The following is a 20859-nucleotide window of genomic DNA, read 5'->3' on the forward strand; positions in this document are numbered from 1 at the left end:
ACACTTAAAACAATGCCTTGATTTAAGCTGGCGTTTTTTCTTTGCCCTGAAATGTATCCTTGTATTTTACATCATAACAAAGACGTTTGCACTGTTCAAAAATGTAATAAATAAACATTTATTTAAAACTAAATAAAATATATCGAGTGAACGCACATGGAGTCCCTTTGGATAAAAGCGTCTGCAAAATGCGTAAATGTACAAAACTCAACTCGGAGAATTATATATAAAGCACTTTTTGTAAATACCAAAGGCATTAGACAGCACGTAACAAGTACAAATAGAGCAAAAATGAAATACACACAAACAGCACATCAAAATACAGTCCTTATGATAATTTATTATTTAATCTGTCATTGAAGTGACATATATACAAAATGTGATTTCTGTATTACAGATTTGTTTCCTGGTAAAATGTATTTTATTATTATAATAATGATGCAACATAAGCTTTGTAAAAACGAATCTAGTCAAAGTACACATGTACAATATTGTATCTTGTCATCTCGCCTATAATTGCAATTATACACCCAGTTTTTACTGTATAGCCCGTTTAGGTAATGTGGCGTTTCGTTCTCACCCGCTGGCCCACAAAAACAACGCCATTCTTGATTTTTTTTTCCGCAAAAGGCCGTTTACATCTCTATGATTGTTTGAGGCATCATTACCAGCCATATTCAAACACGTGGCCAATTCATTTGGAGCCGCTCATCTCCACTTTGATTTAATTTGTTATCCATTCAACAAGCGCTTAAGATGTGTGAGGATGAGGCCGACATTTGTATAGTTTTGTTTGTGTTGCTTTAAAGAAGTGGAGAAGTCGATAACTTTATTATTATTATTATTATTCATTACACACAACGATACATCGAGTTGATGGCTGGTGCGAGCTGAGCTACGTCATTAAATTGTAATTGCACATGCGCTGACGCCATATAACCTGTAGATGGCGATATTTAATGCATTTTCCCAAAATGTGCACATCTCCCATTTTATTTAAACGAATCGAGCAAAATATACTACTATTTTTAAAATCACACCCAGATATCTTTACACCTATCTATTGTGAAATGTCCATTGTTGAGATGTCAATTCCTGTGAACTGAATATGAATAGCTTTACATTAGTTTATTGGCTATTTTTTATATTTCAATTATTAGATTAGATTAGATTAGATTCAACTTTATTGTCATTACACATATACAAGTACAGTGTAACGAAATGTAGTTTAGGTCTAACCAGAAGTGCAATTAGCAAGTGCAGAATATACAGTGAATAAATACAGAATGCAATATTAGGAAAATATTATACAGTGGGCATGGATTATGAAAATATGTATACGTCAAAATGATACGTTTGAATTAAACTTATAATATTGCCAAACCATTTAAAATGATTAGAAATCGCACTATAAATATTAAAACATTATTATGCAATTATGCAAAATACAGTATGATGTCATTATGTCTACATATAATGTGTAAAAACATAATCATTACAACTGAGACTGTGATGAAACCATATGTGAATTGTATTATAAATGTTGTGTCACTGGGCATGTTGCATGTGAATAGGATTTAGTTTACAGTCGACTGAGCATCCAGCATCGGGGCCTCTGAGCCAATCAGATGGCACCCGTGCTATCTCACTGCCTTTTAATTGGCTGACACTTGCAGCAAGAGTAGCTGATGTACGCATGGAGAAAGTCCATCAGCCAGTGAGCCAGCGGAGGCAGAGAGTAGCAGGGCAAGCCGAGTGAGATAACACAGGGGGGTGTCTAGAGCATCAATTCGCTTGCATCGAACCATCACAGATTCATCAAGATGAATCACAGCTCCAATGACAAAGCACCCGAAACCATAGAGCCTCTCCGTTTTCTCAGGTAGGTTTGACACTTACATTTTTTTATTTTTTATTATGTCACCAGATATACAGTCGTGCTCAAATTTGTTGGTACACTTACAGCTCTTTGAAATAATGCTTCGTTCCTCCTCAAGATTGATGAAATGAAAAGCTATTGTATCGTGTATACTTGCATGCCTTTGGTATGTCATAGAATAAAGCAAAGAAGGTGTGGAAAGAGATGAATTATTGCTTATTCTACAAAGATATTCTAAAATGGCACATTTGTTGGTACCCCTTAGAAAAGATAATACATCATTGAATAATAGTGATATTTCAAACTAATTAGTTTCTTTCATTAGTGTCACTCATGAATCCAATGTTGTATTCAGTCATTCAAACTATTTAAACAGAGAAAAGTAGTCACTGTGCTGTTTGGTATCATTGTGTGCCCCGTACTGAACATGACAAGAGAAAGCAGGATAGAGTTGTCTGAGGAGCTCAGAAAGAAAATAATAGACAAGCATGGTAAAGGTAAAGGCTCCAAGCAGCTTGATGTTCCTGCGATAACAGTTGCAAATATTATTTAGAAGTTTATGGTCCATGGAATTGTAGCCAACCTCCCTGGGCGCGGCCGCGAGAGGAACATCCATCACAGATTGAATAGAAGGATAGTGCGAATGGTAGAAAAAGAACCAAGGACAACTGCCAAACCGATACAAGCTGAACTACACGGTGAAGATACATCAGTTTCTGATTGCACAATCCGTCGCTTTTTGAGCATGGAGGGAGACCCTGGAGGACTCCACTTTTGAAAGAAAAACATTATAAATCCAGACTGGAATTTGCTAAAATGTATATTGACAAGCCACAATCCTTCTGGTAGAATATTTTTTGGACAGATCAAAGTCACATCAGCTCTATGTTCACAGACGTAAAAATCAAGCTTTCAACGAAGTGAACACCATACCTACAGTGAAACATGGAGGAGGCTCGGTTATGTTTTGGGGCTGCTTTGCGCAGGGTGCCTTGAATCTGTGCATGGCACAATGAGCCATGGGTTTCCAACAGGATAATGACCCAAAACACACAGCTAAAATCACCCAAGAGTGGATAAGAACAAAACATTGGACAATTCTGAAGTGGCCTTCTATGAGTCCTGATCTGAATCCTATCTATGGAAAGAGCTGAAACTTTCAGTCTGGTGGAGGCTCCCATCATACCTGAGACAGCTGGAGCAGTTTGCTCAGGAAGAGTGGGCCAAACTACCTGTTAACGGATGCAGAAGTCTCATTGAGAGCTACAGAAAACGTTTGCTTGCAGCGATCGCCTCTAAAGGTTGTGCAACAAAATATTAGGTTGGGGTCCCACCATTTTTGTCCATGACATTTTGGTTTGTTTTATTATTTACAATATTTGTTGAATAAAAAATCAAATGCAAAGTCTGATTTTTATTAAGTACGGAATAAACAATGGTAGATGCCAATTACTTTTGTCAGTTTCAAGTTATTTCAGAGAAAATTGTGCGTTCTTTGTTTTTTGTTGAGGGGTACCAACAAATTTGAGCAGGTCTGTAAAATCAGACCTTTTTGAAGATGCTCAGGCGCGTTTAAATGCATTTTTGCTGTTAGGGATGAGATATAACTTGAGTCATCCGTCACTCACAGATATGTAATATTTATTTTCTCAAATGTCGTCTTTGTTTTTACTATATGTTGCCCACAGCATGTAAAGCAACTTAATATCTCGCCATATATTTTATGGCTGATTCCTTGTCAGGAAACAACACATTTCATTGTGAATTCTTGTTTCGTATCTTGTATTAAAAATAACAGGTGGACGAAATGTCCCTGCACTAGTTTGTGTGTGATTTAGACACCTTGACAAAGGTGATGTGACATTTCACCATCTGGTTGTTGTGATGGCAACATCAGGGCCAGAGATTTGCTCTTTGACTGTTTGTGATCCATGCCCCTTGTAGTTCAGAATGAAATATGGGACACATCAGAGCGGATCTATACCGCAAATAAACGTGTCCAGCTATGTGCGATTTAATCTAACAAACAAATCACCTCCTTTGTTGCTTTGAGAAATTGCCTCGTATTTCCTCCGAGACACCTTTATTTAATATACGAGTTGTTGAGCGTGATGACATCAGGCCTTATCTCTATTCCAAGAGATAAGTCGGTGTAGCCAGAGTATTTCTTTTAAAATGACATACGGGTAACGTGATTCGAAATCAAAGTGGCAAAAACAACAGATTTTGTATTGAATATTATTGAAACAGGTTACTTGAACAATTTGCCGCATTGTTATGGTTTTTAGAGCGGATTGATTTGTGGATCTTGGGTGTGTCCTGGGATTTGTGTGTGAATGGCCTCTGTATTGTTTCATTGATTTCATCTGTGGACGCTGAAACCACGAGAGTCTGAGGAAGCACTGGGTTACGGTGAGATGTTTTTCATTCTGGGCGAACCAAGACATCACCATTTCCAAACTTTTTTATAGCTGATATCTTCATTAGTGCCTTTAAAAGTGTAATATGAATTATAGTTGTTATGTCATAATATTCCTGAAAACCTGGAGCAATTAGTCACATGACATTTTTTGCTCAGGTGATTGACCCCAAAACCAGGTTAGGAAATTACACTGATGGCGTAAGATGTAAGTAAGCTTCTAGCTTCTAAAAACAAAATAAATACAAAAACACACTTCTTATCGGAATATACAATGAAGGTTTGGCACACCGTGACATTACGGCTCATAACATCTACCTTACTTCGTGACCGCTTCCTTCTTCTCCGCTGCTGGTGTTTATTTATAGGCGAGGACTCGAAATGTAATAATGGAGTGAGAGGCTCCGTGCCTGATTTGTGATTTGTTACCAGGCAATGTAGGACTTCTTAATGGTTGCAACCGTTAAAGTTAGATTATGGAGGCGAGATCTCTATTTCTCAGACTGTGAAGTGCGTTTGTGTGTGTGCACAACTGAGAGAAAAATAAGGTGGTTGGGATGTAGATGTGCTTGGTTGCGTATTTTAAATCGGTTGAAAAGGAGTAGAGGGAAATGGGGCTAGTTGTCACAAAGGGAATGGCTATCATGAAAAAGAATTTTGAAGTAAACGGTCCAAATGCGCAAATACCACTGCTTTCTATAGCAGTGGTTTTCTGTGTAATCTACTTCAAATTGTTTTCAAATTATTATAATTGTGTGTATTCCTGGTCATAGTCTTATATTGGGGCATGTTGTCACAAATGGTCACCATGTGTTTAAAGAATTGCATCTGTAGTCAAACCAAAACATGCTGCCAGAAACATTTGACATTTAATTTTTAATCCTAGTAAAAGATTTGAACTAATATAGAAATATTAACTGCGTGTGACAACTAGCTCCGGTCTTCCCTTTATCCTGACCTTTAATGGCCCTTCATTGATGTCTAATGATCCGGTTTTCCTCAGCTGGTGAAGCAGAATACTGTCAAACGGTGTCTGAATTTGTGACAAGGATGCCAGAAGTAATTTGAAGGACGGTCAATCCACATCCATTAAATGTGTCCCTCAGATCAAAGACGAACATGCTGAAACCAACATCCTGAGAGCATAAGGAAGGTGGGGTTGTTGAATCTGTAAATATTTACATCATATAGTAGTGTCATTTTTAGTCTTTAGGCTTAAAACTGCTTTAAAAATGTAAATATTTACATCATATAGTAGTGTCATTTTTAGTCTTTAGGCTTAAAACTGCTTTAAAAATGTAAGTATATTGGTTGTTTAGTAAATATATTTCTAATATCACTTCAAAATGCCTTGAAACACCCAGTTTTTAGTTTCAGACCGTTAATTTTAATGGATTTCAAGCACAGAACCACGGTAAATGTGCTTGTTTTGCTCAGCAGGATTTTTTTAGTTCCTGTTTATCCACCCGAGTCCTTACTCACCTGAGTCAGCTCATAAAGTGCCTCATTTATTGAGCTGTAAAAAGAAGAATAACTGTGTCACACTGCTGCAGTAAAACCCAGTTAACTTCTCTTCTCTTTTCACATTCTTATTTTAACATTAAAGAGCCTGCGGTGTCTCTTGCAGGGGCGCAGATGGGATTTTTTAACTGGGGAGAACCAAGCTGTCAGCAAATGATTTCAACTCAAGTTAGTTATTTTGTAATATAAAATGGCCTTTAACTAGTGCTCAAGTAGTACTTTGTGTCATTTGGGGTGATGGTTTGCACTTAAAAGCCATTGGAGGATTCTTATTTGATATCGAGAAAAAACAACGATGAACAAAGGCCTACCTGATCAACACTAGCAATGCATGAGCAAACTGTTATTTGTCACCAAATATGTTTTATTTAAACATAAATCAGCGAACTTACCTCAGTCAACTTATACAGTAATTTGGTTAGATGATAATTTTATGCCGGACCCTAATTCAATTTTGCAAGTCCAGATTTCCTGACGATAAACTGTTTGATTTATCCAACCATTCTGTTTGTGACATTTCGCAATTTGCCTCTGTCCACTCACCAAATTACATATTCATGCTCTCCACTTTTGCTGTGTTTGCTAAGTGCAAAAGACTAGCTGTACAAATAAATACCAAGACTGATCTGTCAAGTCAACATGATACTTACATTGTTTGGTTTTTGAAAAAAAATAGGTGATTTCTTTGTCTCTCCATTGCCTTTGTGTGTCAGTTTTTCCAGAAACACACCAGATAAGTCATAGACGATGGCATTTGATCACTATGGTTACCGCTACTACAGGCACATTGAGGCAGTTAGCTGTTTTACTAATGTTTGTCACCTTTCGTGGGGACAATGAGGGGGACTGCTCGTGTCACTATGAATCTGATGGGGCTTATATATGTCCCCCCCATCCCTAGTGCCATCTGCTCCAGTGGCGATTCGGGGGAAGCAGGAGTTCAAAATACGTGTTCAGCGCTTCACGTGAACCTATGTGCATCACACATCATGTCAAAATACATGCCTGCTGCAGACGCCTCGTAAGGGTTTATGATAAAAGAGACACTCGTGTTCAGGTTCAGAAATTTAACATTCAGCGTTAACATTTAACTCAGATTACACATGAGGCTAAGCGAGTATCTAGCAAACACAAGCGTCTCTTTTATTAAAAACCCTTTCGACTCGTCTGCAGCAGGGACGTATTTTGAAATGACGCGCCACACACATGACGGGCTAAATACATGTTTTGCCGAGCTTTGCATTACTTCTACCCCTGAAGAGGAGTCACGGATCGCCACTGATCTGCACGCCTGGTCTCCTGACACTTTAAAAAAAATCAGAGGCCTGTTTTTCCCCCCAAATATAGGCTTTAGCAGGCTTTTTAGTTTTGATGATTACAGGTGGCATTTGTGCGAGGGGCATTCTCATTAAAGAAACCATTTGATTAGACAAAATTTTGTGTGCAACGTGTGCCTCGGGATTTTGTTGCCCTTTCATGGACGTGAAACACAGTAAATATTGAATGCAGATCTGATGCAAATTGGGAAAATTTAGACGTACAATAGCATAACAGCTACAAACGTTTTTAATGGGATTATCAGCGAACTGCTTTATTGTCTTTAAGAGATCCCAGCTCACAGTAACACTTCATGTATTAATCAAATTAAATACCTCTATTATAATTATAAATCCCAATTACGTCCATGTTCATAATTCACATGAATCAGCGTGTGATAAAGATTGCCTGTTTTTTACCTTGTTTGTTCTAAGTTGAGGGGGTTGAATAAGAATGGTGTGTTGGGGGTTTGACAGTGTATCTTTTACTCCCCATGATGCGTTTAATGACTGTCTTCACTTCCAAGCGCGTGTGTAATGAAGTGCCTCTATTTCTGAAAGACTAGGTGAGAAGTTGGAGGTGGGGGAGGTGTGTTGATAATGAGGTAGGCATCCTCTTCCACGTAGGCGCAGGGACCTCTATTGACAGAGGAACTGGTGGTGATTGAAATACCCTTGAGTAATTGTCCTATGCATACCGCTCTCTCTTTCTCGCCCCCTTTTGTCCTTTATTCTTGTATTTGAAAATCATAAAGTTTGAAATAAATAGAGCCTATTGATGATATATATTGATGATCTTGCAGTTGCAATTAAACTTTAAAGTACAGGGCAAAAACGTGAAAGTGAAAAGTGGATGCTAGCAGGCGCGTTTTAGTCTTTTTATTTATATTTACTTGATAGTTCGCCCATTTTCCCACAGGGTGGAATAAAAGTGGGGGGTTCAAGGATAATTTTAGGACCCCAGAGGAAAACACATCAGGTATGGGATGTATAATTTCGATACAAAAGACAACAGGTAGCAAGAAACCATCAACGGTTTAAGGAGTCAATATCCATATTTTGGATAAGAGCACATGCTACAATTTCCATTAGCAGAGAACAGCTGCGATCCTGGGGTTGATGTATCACCAGATCACCATGGAAACAGTGAGGCTGCATCATCATCAAATTTCTAAAATGACCACATATTTGAGCTCACGAAGAGTATGTAGACGTAAGTACTGGAGTAGTTGACCAGTTACACCCGGGGGAAAGGTTTTTTTTTTTTAAATATATAAAATATAGAATAAATGTAGTGTTAACTTTATTAGGAGTTTTGTCATACAGTTACGCATCTTTGTCCAGAATAAACTTCCAGAATGTTGATTGTGAGGTGCCAATGTTATATATACATAACTAGGGTCCCCTTACATGGAATGGCCATGTTGTTTCTACAGTACTGCTCTTCAGAGCGCGTTTTGACTATACGTTATCTCCTTCGACAAAGAAGCGAAATCGTGACTACATCTTAGTCCTGTGTCAGAAACCGTAGGCCTTCGTAAGGGGAGGGGGGTGGAGTAAGCCATTGATTGCATTTCGCAACCCTGCCACTAGATGCCGCTAAATTTCATACACTGGACTAATCCAACTAAAACATAAGGGATTATCCACGGCTAGCTGTACATTAAAAGATCTTAATGTATGACGAGGAGGCAAAAAAACACCCGATGCACAGCGGAGTGCATTAAATTCTTTAATGCAAGGCTAACCGTGGATTATCCAGCTAATACCACGATCATTTGCCAAGTTAAAGCTGTTGTTGATGTTCACAGTGTCATTTTTTATATTATTTTCGTCAATTAGTTTCAAATGTTGACCAAACTGACTCGAACTACCCGTGCGTTAAATGTACCGGTTTTTATTGCAGAAATAATCCCCGACAGTGTGATCAGGACCCGTCGCGAAGCTTATTACACGGCTACTTGCCACATGAGAATTTTTATTTTCATAAAATGTACACTTAAAATATTTTGTTAGCTAATTTTTACAGAATGCAGACCTTTCACAAGGAGAAGCCGTTTAAGTTTCGGTTTTAAAGTAAGAAACGTCTTTCAAACATCACGAACAGGCAAATTAGTTTAATCATTTGTAAATATAATGTCATATATGTTATTAAAATATATATTTATAATAGATTTTTTTGTAATATTAACTGCCCCTCTCAAAATGATAATAAACTGTTTTTATGCACTCTTTCCACCCAATCAGTATCAAGTAGGCCTATTTAAACAGACCATGGTATAAATATTGATATAATATATAATTTGCATTAGATTTGATAATTATTAGTTTTTTTATTTTCCATTATCCACATCACAAGTGGACTTAAATTTTGTAATCTCTTCATCTTTATTATTAAACCAGTGCATCGGATTCCACATCCCTTCATTGAAGCATCTGTTGCCATTTCTCTTATCTTTATCTTGAGTAATCTCTCCCCTACTGGGATAAAAAAAAAAACCATTATGACTGTTAAGCCTATACACAAATTTGCAATTTATCTGTGAAAAGTGCTGTCGGGCAAACGCATGTCATGTTGTCTGTTTTTAGTGCAGAGCGCTGCCCTTTACCAGGCATTTAAACCTCATCATCTCCACATTATTGGTGCGAATGTGCTCAAGGCAGTTTGCTGTCTTGTGATCCGAGTGGTCGTGACTGAGGGTGAGAGAGGTGACGTGCCTTCAATGCCCTCGCGTTTGTCAACAGTACATGTGGCATCTGACAAATGGCTATATATGACGATAGTTTTTTCTCACATGCCCGGCGAAGCACCCTGCTTTCTAAGGTCAGCAATATGCAAAACCTGTACTGGGAGGCGGCTTCGAATGTTGCATGCATTTCTGTTTGCTTTAATTATGAAGAGTCTTGGCACCTGGGTTGTTTGTACGCTCCCACGCAACACACATTTTCCACAGTGTTATGTTCCAGTAATGGAGGACGCTTGTGGAAGAACATTGCTGGAATCTGCAAACACCGGTCAGCCATTTTTAACTCATCTCTGTATGTAAAAATGGCAATCTTAGGCAAAATAGACTCATTGTTCCGGAATGTAATTTTCCTTTTAAGTCCCTCATGGCATATACATCAAACCAGCTTTGGGTCAAAAAGGGACAAACCTAACCGCTGGGTTATAAATACAACCCATTGTTGTGTAAAATATAAAACATTATTTGAGTTAGTTTACCCAACAGATGGGTTCGTCCTTTTTGACCCAAAACTGGGTTGAAAATAACCCAGCATTTTAGAGCGCTCGCTTTGATTTTCCTCTCTCCTTACGCACCACATGTGTGTTAATCATTCATTTTCAATCACCTATTCCTGGCCGCAACTTCGTGCAATAGGTTTGATGTTTTCTGCCAATAATCATTTAACAAAAGTCATTCTTGTGCAACCCTTTATTTGAAATGTTGGTAAATGAAAGCTCCTTTGGTTTCCACTTTTCACATGACCTATACCGATTACCGGTGTGTATTTCTGTTATTATATCTTTTTTTTATATACCGCATAAAACAACTGTTTCAGTGGGGTCCCTTTTCATTGTTGCACTGTGGTGAGGGCATAGCTGTATGTTTTAAGATGGAAGATGGATAAGATAGACATTGAAAGTTCATAAACTGAAGCTGTAGAATGTGTCTGTCTGTTGTTTGGAGTGTTTTGGTTTTTCGCCATTCACACAGAATGCCTCATTCTATGCCGTGGCACTACTTTATTATAATTTTTCTATATAAACATGCCCTAAATGGAGGCGTTTGGATGTTCGTGTGCGTCTCGTACATTAGCGGTAACATTACATATTCCGTTCGCGTCGCAACAGCGGGTGACTGCAACACAGGTGTCGCAATTGCAAGTTCGCATTACGTTATATTAAATACACTCACAAGCTAACATCGCGATCGCGTTCCCCTCATAGCAATATAAGCATATAACATGATGTGTTTTAAGTTTTAACTGTTTCTCTCTTTGCTATGATGAGAAATAAGGGTCAGTAGAGGAAGGAGGATTGACAGCGTGATGCGAACGGTTTTCTCTCACATATCTAATTTAAGCTTTTGTTTTATGATTTAAAAATATGATTTCAGGAAAGCCATTGTGTAAAACAAAGCAGACATCACATGCATGTTTTAATTGTGATATTGTTACTATTTTGTTACTGTAACGCTTCAGACAGACCGTGGTATAAATTTCCGGGTGGGTGCTAAATCTTGAAGTTGGGAGCACCAGTGATACCGAGGATTTTTTTTTATTTCGAGCCCTGTTCTCTATTTATTTGCTTAAATTTTAAGTTATCTTCACATGGTATTCAGTTGTTAAAGGAGTCTAAACTTCGCAGTTATAGGGAGGGGGTTTCTTTACATTGTGTTGTTACAAGTTGTTTACGAAATTGAGCTGTGGTTGCAATTCGCAACCTTGCCACTAGATGCCACTAAAATCAACAAACCTTTAAATAAGAACAAACCCAACCATTGTGTTAAATTAACGTCGAAATTGTCTAAAATTGACCTAACCATGGGTTGAAACAACTCAGCATGGGTTAAATCAAACCAAATGGGTTTGTCCAAATAAATAATAAAAGTCATATTAATATTATTAAAATAATATTTTAAGTATAATTATTATATTAAATTAGAAATTAGATGTTTAATTTGTAATTATTTATATTACTTATTTTTATCACACATATTTTTTATCTACTACACAGACTATATCAAATATATTCACAACTATTTAAAATAAAAAATGTAAAATATATACACAACTAAGATTACATTATCCATCAGGCCACTATTTCTCTGCTCTTAAATACAATGAATTAAATTAAACTCTATTTGCTTGTTTACTCTAGTCTTTATTTTGAAACAGCCTTCAAATGAGGACAGGAGTTTTTTTTACTCCAATAACTGTTACAGCACTGATGCATTATTCTAAGAAAGATTGGCTGTGTGATGCCAGAGCTTTGGTTGATGCATTTTAGTGAACTTCTTTGCAATATATGGAGACAAGGTTTAAAGCACAGTTTCAAACATTTTACCTAATTTATATTTCTAGTCATTTTGACTTAAGGTGCCACTTCATTTAACCAAATTCCCATTCCAGGATGTCATCTTTGCAATGCCTTTGAATAGATTTCTCCCAGAGATGTTATGAATCAGAGTTGAGGGCACAAATGAAGATCAGCTGATGGAATATGAACGTAAAAATGCACATTTATTTTCCTTCGAGACGCTTGCAGCAGGAGACATTAGAATGTCAGACAGACAGTGATGGAACAAAGCTTTTATTCAGCATAGGCAGTAACATGCTGGCACATTCGGTCACTCTCTGGTGTCCTGTGTAAAAGCCTCATGATTCGTAAGACAAAAAACTGAGCAAGCTCTTCTATACCGAGATGCTTTATCACAATGTTCCTCATTCAAATTTCTGATTACCATCTGAGGACCCATTTCCCATCTGCCGTGTGGCTATAACAGTAAAATTAAGCTGCGCTATGACGGGCCACTTGTCAACATGACTTGTTTTCGTGGTAAATTTTATGATCATAGATTTGGTGGAGGAGGAAGATTGAGAGAGAGCCTCAGAAGATGAGCTCTGATTGGCTTGACTTCCCGGGCTGGGTCACGACAGGAGCAAAGCTGTTGGTCGGATTGGTGACCTTCAAACTTGAGAGATTTTGTGTACATTGTGTACAGTATGTGTGAGTGTGTGTTTTGACAGGCAGTTCATTCACAAGCTTAGCTTCTGGAAGATATTAAAATTTGCACAGGTTCATCTAACAAAACCCGTCAAGAACATGTCCATCTCATTTTTCGCCTCATCACCCCAAGGCCCATTTCTAGGACCATTAAGATTTTGTGTCATTAAGATTAAGCACCACCTCCCCATATTCTCATTACCATAAAAAAAGATTATTCACATTATTGTAATGCTATAAGTTGTTGATAAATGATAGTTTATGTTGTACTATTTTCAATTTATGCTTATTATTATTATTGAATTGTTTACTACATTGATTTAATTGATTGTTAATTGGGAATTACAAAATAATAATTGTTTATTGCTAAGAATGTTTGCTAGCCCTATGCCCTTTCTTGACTTTGTCGTGACTGTTATTTTGGGGTGAAATGGGACCTCGGTACTTTTTTCGTTACTTATACCAATAAGATGCTAGCTGTGATCTTGTGCGTCATAATAGCAACACAATGTCACATTTGTGTTTTGCAGAAGCCTGTGGAAGGAGTATATTAGTATCACTACACGAGTTGCAGTGGCAGATTGAGGTCAAATGTAATACATTGCCTTGTTGGCTTAGTTTGTCATGTATCTGAGACTGCCTTCAGGAAGCACTTGAGATCTCTCTTAATGTTCTGAAGTTGGTTTCGTCTACTACATTTTCGTTGATAAACTGCGGTAAAATATATACTTTGCACGATATCCTTTTTGAATATAACTAAATTAGGGATCTGTCTAACACAAATATAGTAGGGATGTAACAATACATTGATACATTTAACAATTGTTTAACAATAAATCGTATAAGTTTATTGCTGTAACTGGCCCATTTGGGACAGGGAGTGTGCAGTTTTCAAAGAGTTCAATGAAACGGTTCTTATATATTTTGGTTGCATTTGTGAGTTGTTAAACATGTAACTGCTTGTTAACTATTAAAATGAAATATCAAAATATCGATTCAATTAATCAAATCATATAGCAAAAATTTCCAAGGTATCAGCATCACGGGGGGAGAAAATCGACATTGCGTCCTATTGTGATTAACTATTCGATTCACACCCCTAAAATATAGTGCATAATTATTAATAAAAATTGTATTTACTAACTTTATATGATTGGTCCTACCTGCATAATTTCTAACAAATTTCGTCAATTATTGTCATTTATCGGAACCCGCATGCTTTCCATATTATAAAAGTGGAATGTTACCACAGCTGTCTGCAGTCTCCAGTTACTTTCATTATATGGAAAACATTATGCCCTCTCTGTGTGTTTCCATAAAAGAAACACATGCCTAAAAAATGCCATGAGGGTAAATAAATGGGACAAACTGATTTTTACCTTAAATTCAATTACATTTTTGTATATTGCATAGCACCTTGGTCAATTCCAGATGGTAAACACACAAACTTGTTCTATTTTTCCCTGACAGCATTAAATAAACCTGTTCAAATATACTATAATTCATATTTTTTAGCCAAACACAGATGTTACTATCAGCTGAGTAGCAAACGCCTCTTGCTTCATATTATCTGTTCACTATTTTTCCATTTTTTACACATTTAGTTTCAGTTCAGCCATGCAGCAATTTTACCTTTAATATACCTGCTCAACAATTCTCTCTTTTTCTGTCGTTCTCTCTTGTTTTTTCCTCATCCCTACCTCCTTCAACCTGTCTGCGGGCGCAGCAAGCTTGGCGACCTGGCTCTCTTCGTTACCATGGTTTCCTGTTCTTGCTAAGTCTCATGTGGTCCTGTACCTATATCTAGCAGAGTTACTTCACAACCTGCCAATTTGCACAATTTGTAATTACATAAGCGCATGACCGTCGATATGTTGCATCAGATCCACTTGATGAAATATCGCTAAGGCGGACTAATGGATTTAAGCGATGCATTGTGGTCGTTAATCACAACTTTGGCAAGCTCATAGTATAAGTCGTTGGTCCTCCGATGTCTGGTCTGTTTGAACTAAATGGCCTGTGTTAAACGGCAATGTCTCCCTCGATGGAGCTCTCATTATTGTGGGCTGTTTTATTGAGCGTGGATGTGAAGCAAGACCCTACGAGTTGGACTCAAGTGTGGCTCCAAATGAAGTTCTCCTGAAGTTGCTCCCCAGCGCCAAACGCAGTTCATCAAAATCCCAGTGTCACCGAAACGCTGCCATGGAGATGGGCATTCAGCCCGGAGCTGACTGGCTGCAGAACAGGCCTGTTTCTGAAGAAGTCTACACTCCGCCAGGTTCTCAGAAAGCTCTCTCCCAGGGCTCTGAAAATGGTGCTGTTGATGTATTATTGTCATTTTGCGGGGCAAGCTGAGCTGCTTCTGCGATGGCTTTCCAAATTGAGTTAACAAGCCCATCTGAAGTGTTGCAGAGATGAATTTGCGGGTCAGCGATAGGATTTGAGATGATGCTCGTGACCCATTTATCGATTTTCCCATCCGGTGCAGGAGAAATGGATGCCGCATGATGATTCTCTCTGGAACATTAGAGTGGGCTCCTTGCTTTCATGCGATTTGAGGTCTGCAGTGGCCTGCTGTTGTTTACTGATTCATCTGGCCAGATGAAAGTCATCGGCCGGTGGGCATTTTCAGGGGTGATGTATGTGTACCTAGTGGAACACAAAAAGAAGATATTTTAAGAAATGTCTCAGGGGTTTTGTGTCCATACAATGGAGGTCAATGGGGACCAATGTTGTTTGGTTACCAACGTTCTTCAAAATATCTTATTTTGTGTTCTGCAGAAGAAAGAAAGCTACATAGGTTTTAAATGACATGAGGGTGAATACATGAGAGACTGGGTCTAAAATACATGGACAAGCTCAAGAGCGACATACTGATGTTAATAAAAAGCACATTAAATGTGTTCTTTGTCATTATAAAATACAACTTCCCTGGCCTACTAATAAGGAAAGCAGAGCTAATCTTAGAATAACGGTGTCGCGATATATGTTTAATCTCCATCTAAACATATGTCAACCAAACTCGGCTTTTCACTGCCAAGAGCTGTGAAGTTCCGGGACGCTGATCTCAGCTCAGTCCAATGATGCAGCCCACTGTTCTTTGGCTCTGAAATTACTTTTGCAAGCAATGTGTCTGCTGACTCAATGAATTACAGAAGATGTCATCACCAGTCAGTATAGAAGGCCTTTCGGAGATGCCTTCATGCACCCTTTCTCCATTCTCCTGACACTATTTGATTAAAATATCTAAGTGGGTCTTTGGCCACTCCCAAGCCGAAGCTTTTACCTCTCAAGCGTATGTGGAGACATAAAGTTCTGAGTAAATTCTCCATAGGCCCTTATGACCGCTCCATCGCTCAAATCTGCTTTATTGTCATTACCAAGCAGGAACCTGAGACACTCATTAGCAGCCAGTAAGAGCTTAAGCATCGTCCTCCTTTTAGACAATTTTAATTGCTTGAAGTTGATCTTTGGAACTTCAGCATCATTAAATGTTGTTTTAGCCATTTAGCATCCATATTTATCGAATCTTAAAATGGTGTCCATGCGGGGAGGAAACTTCAATGTTTTAAAATACTTTATTTGTTGCTTTAAATATAATATTTACAAACAGGTCATATTGTATTAATATTAGTACGAACAAAAATAATAATGATAATAACATAAACAATGATAATAATTATTATTACAATAATACGTAATAAATAAGAAGTTATTATACATTTTCTGTAATTATAATGCGAATTATTACAATCCTTGGTAGCCTACTTTTCAAAAACCCTTGAAAAACATCAAAAGCACTGAATACCATTAGTTGTTGGTTTTTAGGCTAAGCTCAAAATTAACATTCTGACTTTTATTTCATGTTCGTCTATTATCAAAATCAACATAAATATCAAACGTATATCCTGTTTTATTGTGTGTGGTGTTACAACTTCCAATTGGCTTTAATTACTTGCGACTTAACTGACATTTCATACATTTCCAGACCGAAATGCCTGTGCAATTGCACAATGACCTTTCAGCAATTTTTTTCTTCCCCCTTTATCAAATGTAACATTAAATCCAAGCAAATGCTTGTGGCGGTGTTCGCAGCAGGGCCCGTATCCATCAGCTGACATTAAAGAACGCATGTGACAACGCGTGAAAACGATTTTGTACCGAATAAATTAGCAGATGTCAGGCGCAATGCAAAGGCTTGAAGCCCATCCCCCCGCTTAAGCCTCAAAATGCGCTCTCATTACATGCTTTTTATATCATTTTCTTCCACTGTTTCCTTTGTTAAATCAGTACGTACCAGACATCTTGGGTTGTGGACCGGATACTTGTCACAAGCTGTTGGTCCCCAAAAAACAAGACCACTGATTTAATGCGGTGAGGTGCTTATTAGGCTGTCTTGTGGTGTACCGGGCTAATTACAGTGGTAGAAAATGATGAGAAACAGGGAAATGTTAGCAAAGGGATTTGTAAACGGCGAGTTGCATCACACAAAATGATGCTTTTAAAAAAGATCCTTTTCATGCAATATAATCCTTTACTTCTACACTGTAAGAAAAGAAGCGCAAAATTGTGTTCACGTTATTTTACACCAAGCCTTTAAATAAGCATTATGTTTCTATAATTTACCACTTTTGCCGCATTTCAAAAACACGTGGAAATTCTGTATTAAAATGGTAGGCTACATTACAGCTTTTCTAAAGCGAAGGAAACATATTTCAGTTACAACAACATGAGGGGTGAGCAAATAATGACATCATTTTGTAGCGTACTGTCCCTTTAAAAATAACTAATTTCAATATATCATCTAATGTGACTATTTTGTGTTGATTTATAACAAAATAAAGATAGCCCCCATCTAGGGAACTCATCCATCACGAAAGCAGGTCTTAAAATACTCACTAAATGCCATGAGATTGTTTTATTCCCATACAACACCTACTGCAAATAAGCAACAGGCCAACGTTTCTAATCCGTATGCGGGTCGCTTTGGATAAATCGTGCATTAATGTAACGCCAGTACATCTAGTTTAGGAGTACTTGTGGCTTCTCTCCAACCCTCCAGCGGGTTGTTTTGAAGTCGTGAAGCGTGCACATCTTTGCAAATAAGAGAAACAGTTTCTTCTCGTGGGCTGGTGGTAAACAACCCCATTAGCGGAATTGTTATTACAGTTAATCAGCAGTGTCCGCTTCGGCTAACGGATAGCGCGGCGACTCGTGGGGATATTAGAAAGACTCTCGAGGCGGGGTCCGGGGGAACACGTGGGCTCGTTCATTTGGCTGCGTGTCCGTGTGAGCGTTCGCTCAGAGAGTAAACAACAACAACAACTAGCCTTGAGGAATATCGGTGCTCGTCTCGAGAAGATGCCAAATTGTTCTCACTTTCAGGGACCTCCGTGACAGAAGCACTCTTTTTTACGAGAGGAGACAGGGCACAGTTTAACGCAATGTAGAGATTTAATAACATAAGAAAGTTGTAGCTATATGCGACGGAGGAGCTGGGTGCTTTGAGGACAGTCTGGGTTACGCCTCCCCCTTGTGGTGACGTCTGCGCATTACATTCTGCACAAGGTGTATTTATTAAAGTTTGGTTAACGCTCTCTGCTTCCAAATAACAAATTTACGTCCAGATCTAGGACATTCATATTTGATAAGCTTAATTAAATAATATAACTGGTAGCATTAGGCTGTAAACAATGTCATTTATGGAGTTCCCGGGAGCATGATTTTTTCACGCGTAGCTCGAATGCACACTGTCTAGTGTAATGTATTGTAAATGCAACTTTTTCTAACCGTCTAAATATGATCTTTGAGGTCTGCATTTTTTGTGCAGGTCTAATACCTTGATCTTCATATGTGGCCACCGGGACATCTCTTGAGTTCCCCGAACAGGTGGTTGGGAAGGGAAGTATCATAAGCACTAGACTGAGCTGAACTTTACAAATATCACTGTGTCACAGTAGGCCAGGAAATCTCCCTCTGCAAACTCCGCTTGAGAGCAGTCGAGCGCTATCGGAGACTGTAAATACCAGAATGGAGCAAAACCGCATGTGGTGATGGCAGGGATGGGGCCGCATCAGTGCTGACCCAAATAATTGCTAGGTGAGCAGTGGCTAGAAAGATAGAAAGAGGGATCTGTCTGACAGTTGGGCGCACACACTGTCTGTGGGGAAAACCGGCTCATTATATCTGCAACCTCTCGCTAAAGTGCGTGAGAGAAAAGCCAAGTAAGAGAGAAAACCAGTGTAAAAAGATATTCCCATAAAATGGAAATTGCACCATAAAGCCAAATCTAAGCACCTCATCTAAACAGCTCAGAGAACTTGATAATATATAATCACTTTTAGAAATAGCTCTTCTTCTGTTCTCTTATCTGCTTGAAGCAATAAGAGGCAACAAAAGCAATACAATGCATCTGTTGTCTTGGAAACGCAGCGGAAAATTGCCTCTGGGAAAATAACAAGCCGAAAAAGACCTACAAGCTATTTAAAACTGATATAGAGCTCGCAGAAAAAAACGAAAGCCATCAATAATGAATAACCCAGCAACACCCTTAATATAGCGGAAGCTACGTTTAAAAAATCTGAATTGACCCCCGGAGCAAAGTCCGGACCGGGAGAGTCCAGCAGGGGTCTCTGTAGTAACAACATACATCCCCAACGGTTATTATGAAAGGCTCTGTGTTTTGGTTGTGAAGCAACAACCTGGGTTTTATAGTCGGGTTGTGCTCCCATTAAACTCAAAGTAACATAAGGCTCAGGTGTTGTTGAACACGCATTAACGCAGAGACACAACACCTGGCATGCGTGTGGGAATGTGGGAAATCAACTCTGTGTCAATGTAATGTGTCTTTTTTTGTCTGTCTTTTACAGCAAAACAGAGGTGGCGACCATCGAGACGGAGCTTCTGGGGGACTATCGCTTTGGGCAGCAGCAGTTGATTGAAATATGGGGTCATGCTTGCGCCGTTGCCATCACTAAGGTTTGTCAAACGCCTCAGCGAGTGTGCTAGTTAATAAGCCTAAATCCCACTTCTCAATTTTAATCCGGTGTTTACTGTGCGTGCATTACACACGGATGAATTTACCACCGTCAGCATCTGTGCATTTGTTGAATCCTCTTTGAGTCTGCTCAAAGTGATGATGAAAACAGCTGGAAATCTTTGATCATGCTGTTTCTTTGGAGGGCGTTTCAGCATATGTCTACAGCTCTGGAGGTTTTTTATAAGCAGGGGTTAAAGTGAGCCAGAACATCAAGGCATTCTATTTAACTTGAGATTCAAAACAGAATTTACATCTGTGCATTTGGCAGACGCTTTATGCAAATGTGACTTAAAGTGCATTAATGATATACGTTTTAAGGAGTTTGTGCGATATATAGGAATCAAACCCATAAACTTACTGTACAAATTTATCTACCAGAATGATCAAGCTGTATATCTCCCAATAAAAAGCACTTTGGATCAACAACAGTTCTTTAAAATGATGCCCTGTTAATAAAGCTTGACTTGTGTCATGTTAGTTATAAAGGTATTCATATATTTGTCAATCAAATATCTGTTCATTTTTTACGGATTTTTTCTGTAGCAAAGAAATGCAGGGCCATTTAATAATAACACAACGTGGATCCTATTATATTATCCCTAGGGTTTTAACTCAAATTTAAGCTTCCAAACGCATAATTTAACCCCAGTTTATAAATCCCTTCTGACAAATCCGCAGCCCTATCATTGAAGGTGTTGAAAGTGTCCCATTTGTGGCCGGACTGTAGCCGGGCAGTCTCAGGGCCTGCGGGGTCCTCAGGGCGGTCTGAAGGTTCAGACAGAAGCCGAGCCAGAACCAAACCAGGCCCGATCCAGACCGCTGCGGTCACGCAACAACGACCGTTCCATCTGGATTCAGTCAGGCTGACAGGCAGCGCAGGGCTTCTCCTGACCTACCTGGGAGTCGGATAAAGTCTCAAATCGTTTCCTGATTTGGCTCGTGTGAATATCCGACCCA

General features: G+C 38.6%; 1 protein-coding gene across 4 annotated transcripts in view; it reads left to right on the forward strand.

Moving 5' to 3' along the window:
* yjefn3 (YjeF N-terminal domain containing 3) overlaps nucleotides 1-20859 on the forward strand; it is a 28239-nt gene that overhangs the window by 591 nt on the left and 6789 nt on the right. For 3 of the 4 annotated variants that reach the window (XM_079471821.1, XM_079471822.1, XM_079471823.1), the window contains exons 2-3: nucleotides 1677-1882; nucleotides 19733-19841. In XM_079471821.1, the coding sequence (XP_079327947.1) occupies nucleotides 1824-1882; nucleotides 19733-19841 (168 nt within the window). In that variant the 5' untranslated portion in view covers nucleotides 1677-1823. The remainder of the gene's footprint in view (nucleotides 1-1676; nucleotides 1883-19732; nucleotides 19842-20859) is intronic. The other variant, XM_079471824.1, reaches the window with a different exon arrangement.

The sequence above is a fragment of the Barbatula barbatula genome (genome assembly GCF_947034865.1).
Source record: "Barbatula barbatula genome assembly, chromosome: 13".
Lineage (NCBI taxonomy): Eukaryota > Metazoa > Chordata > Actinopteri > Cypriniformes > Nemacheilidae > Barbatula > Barbatula barbatula.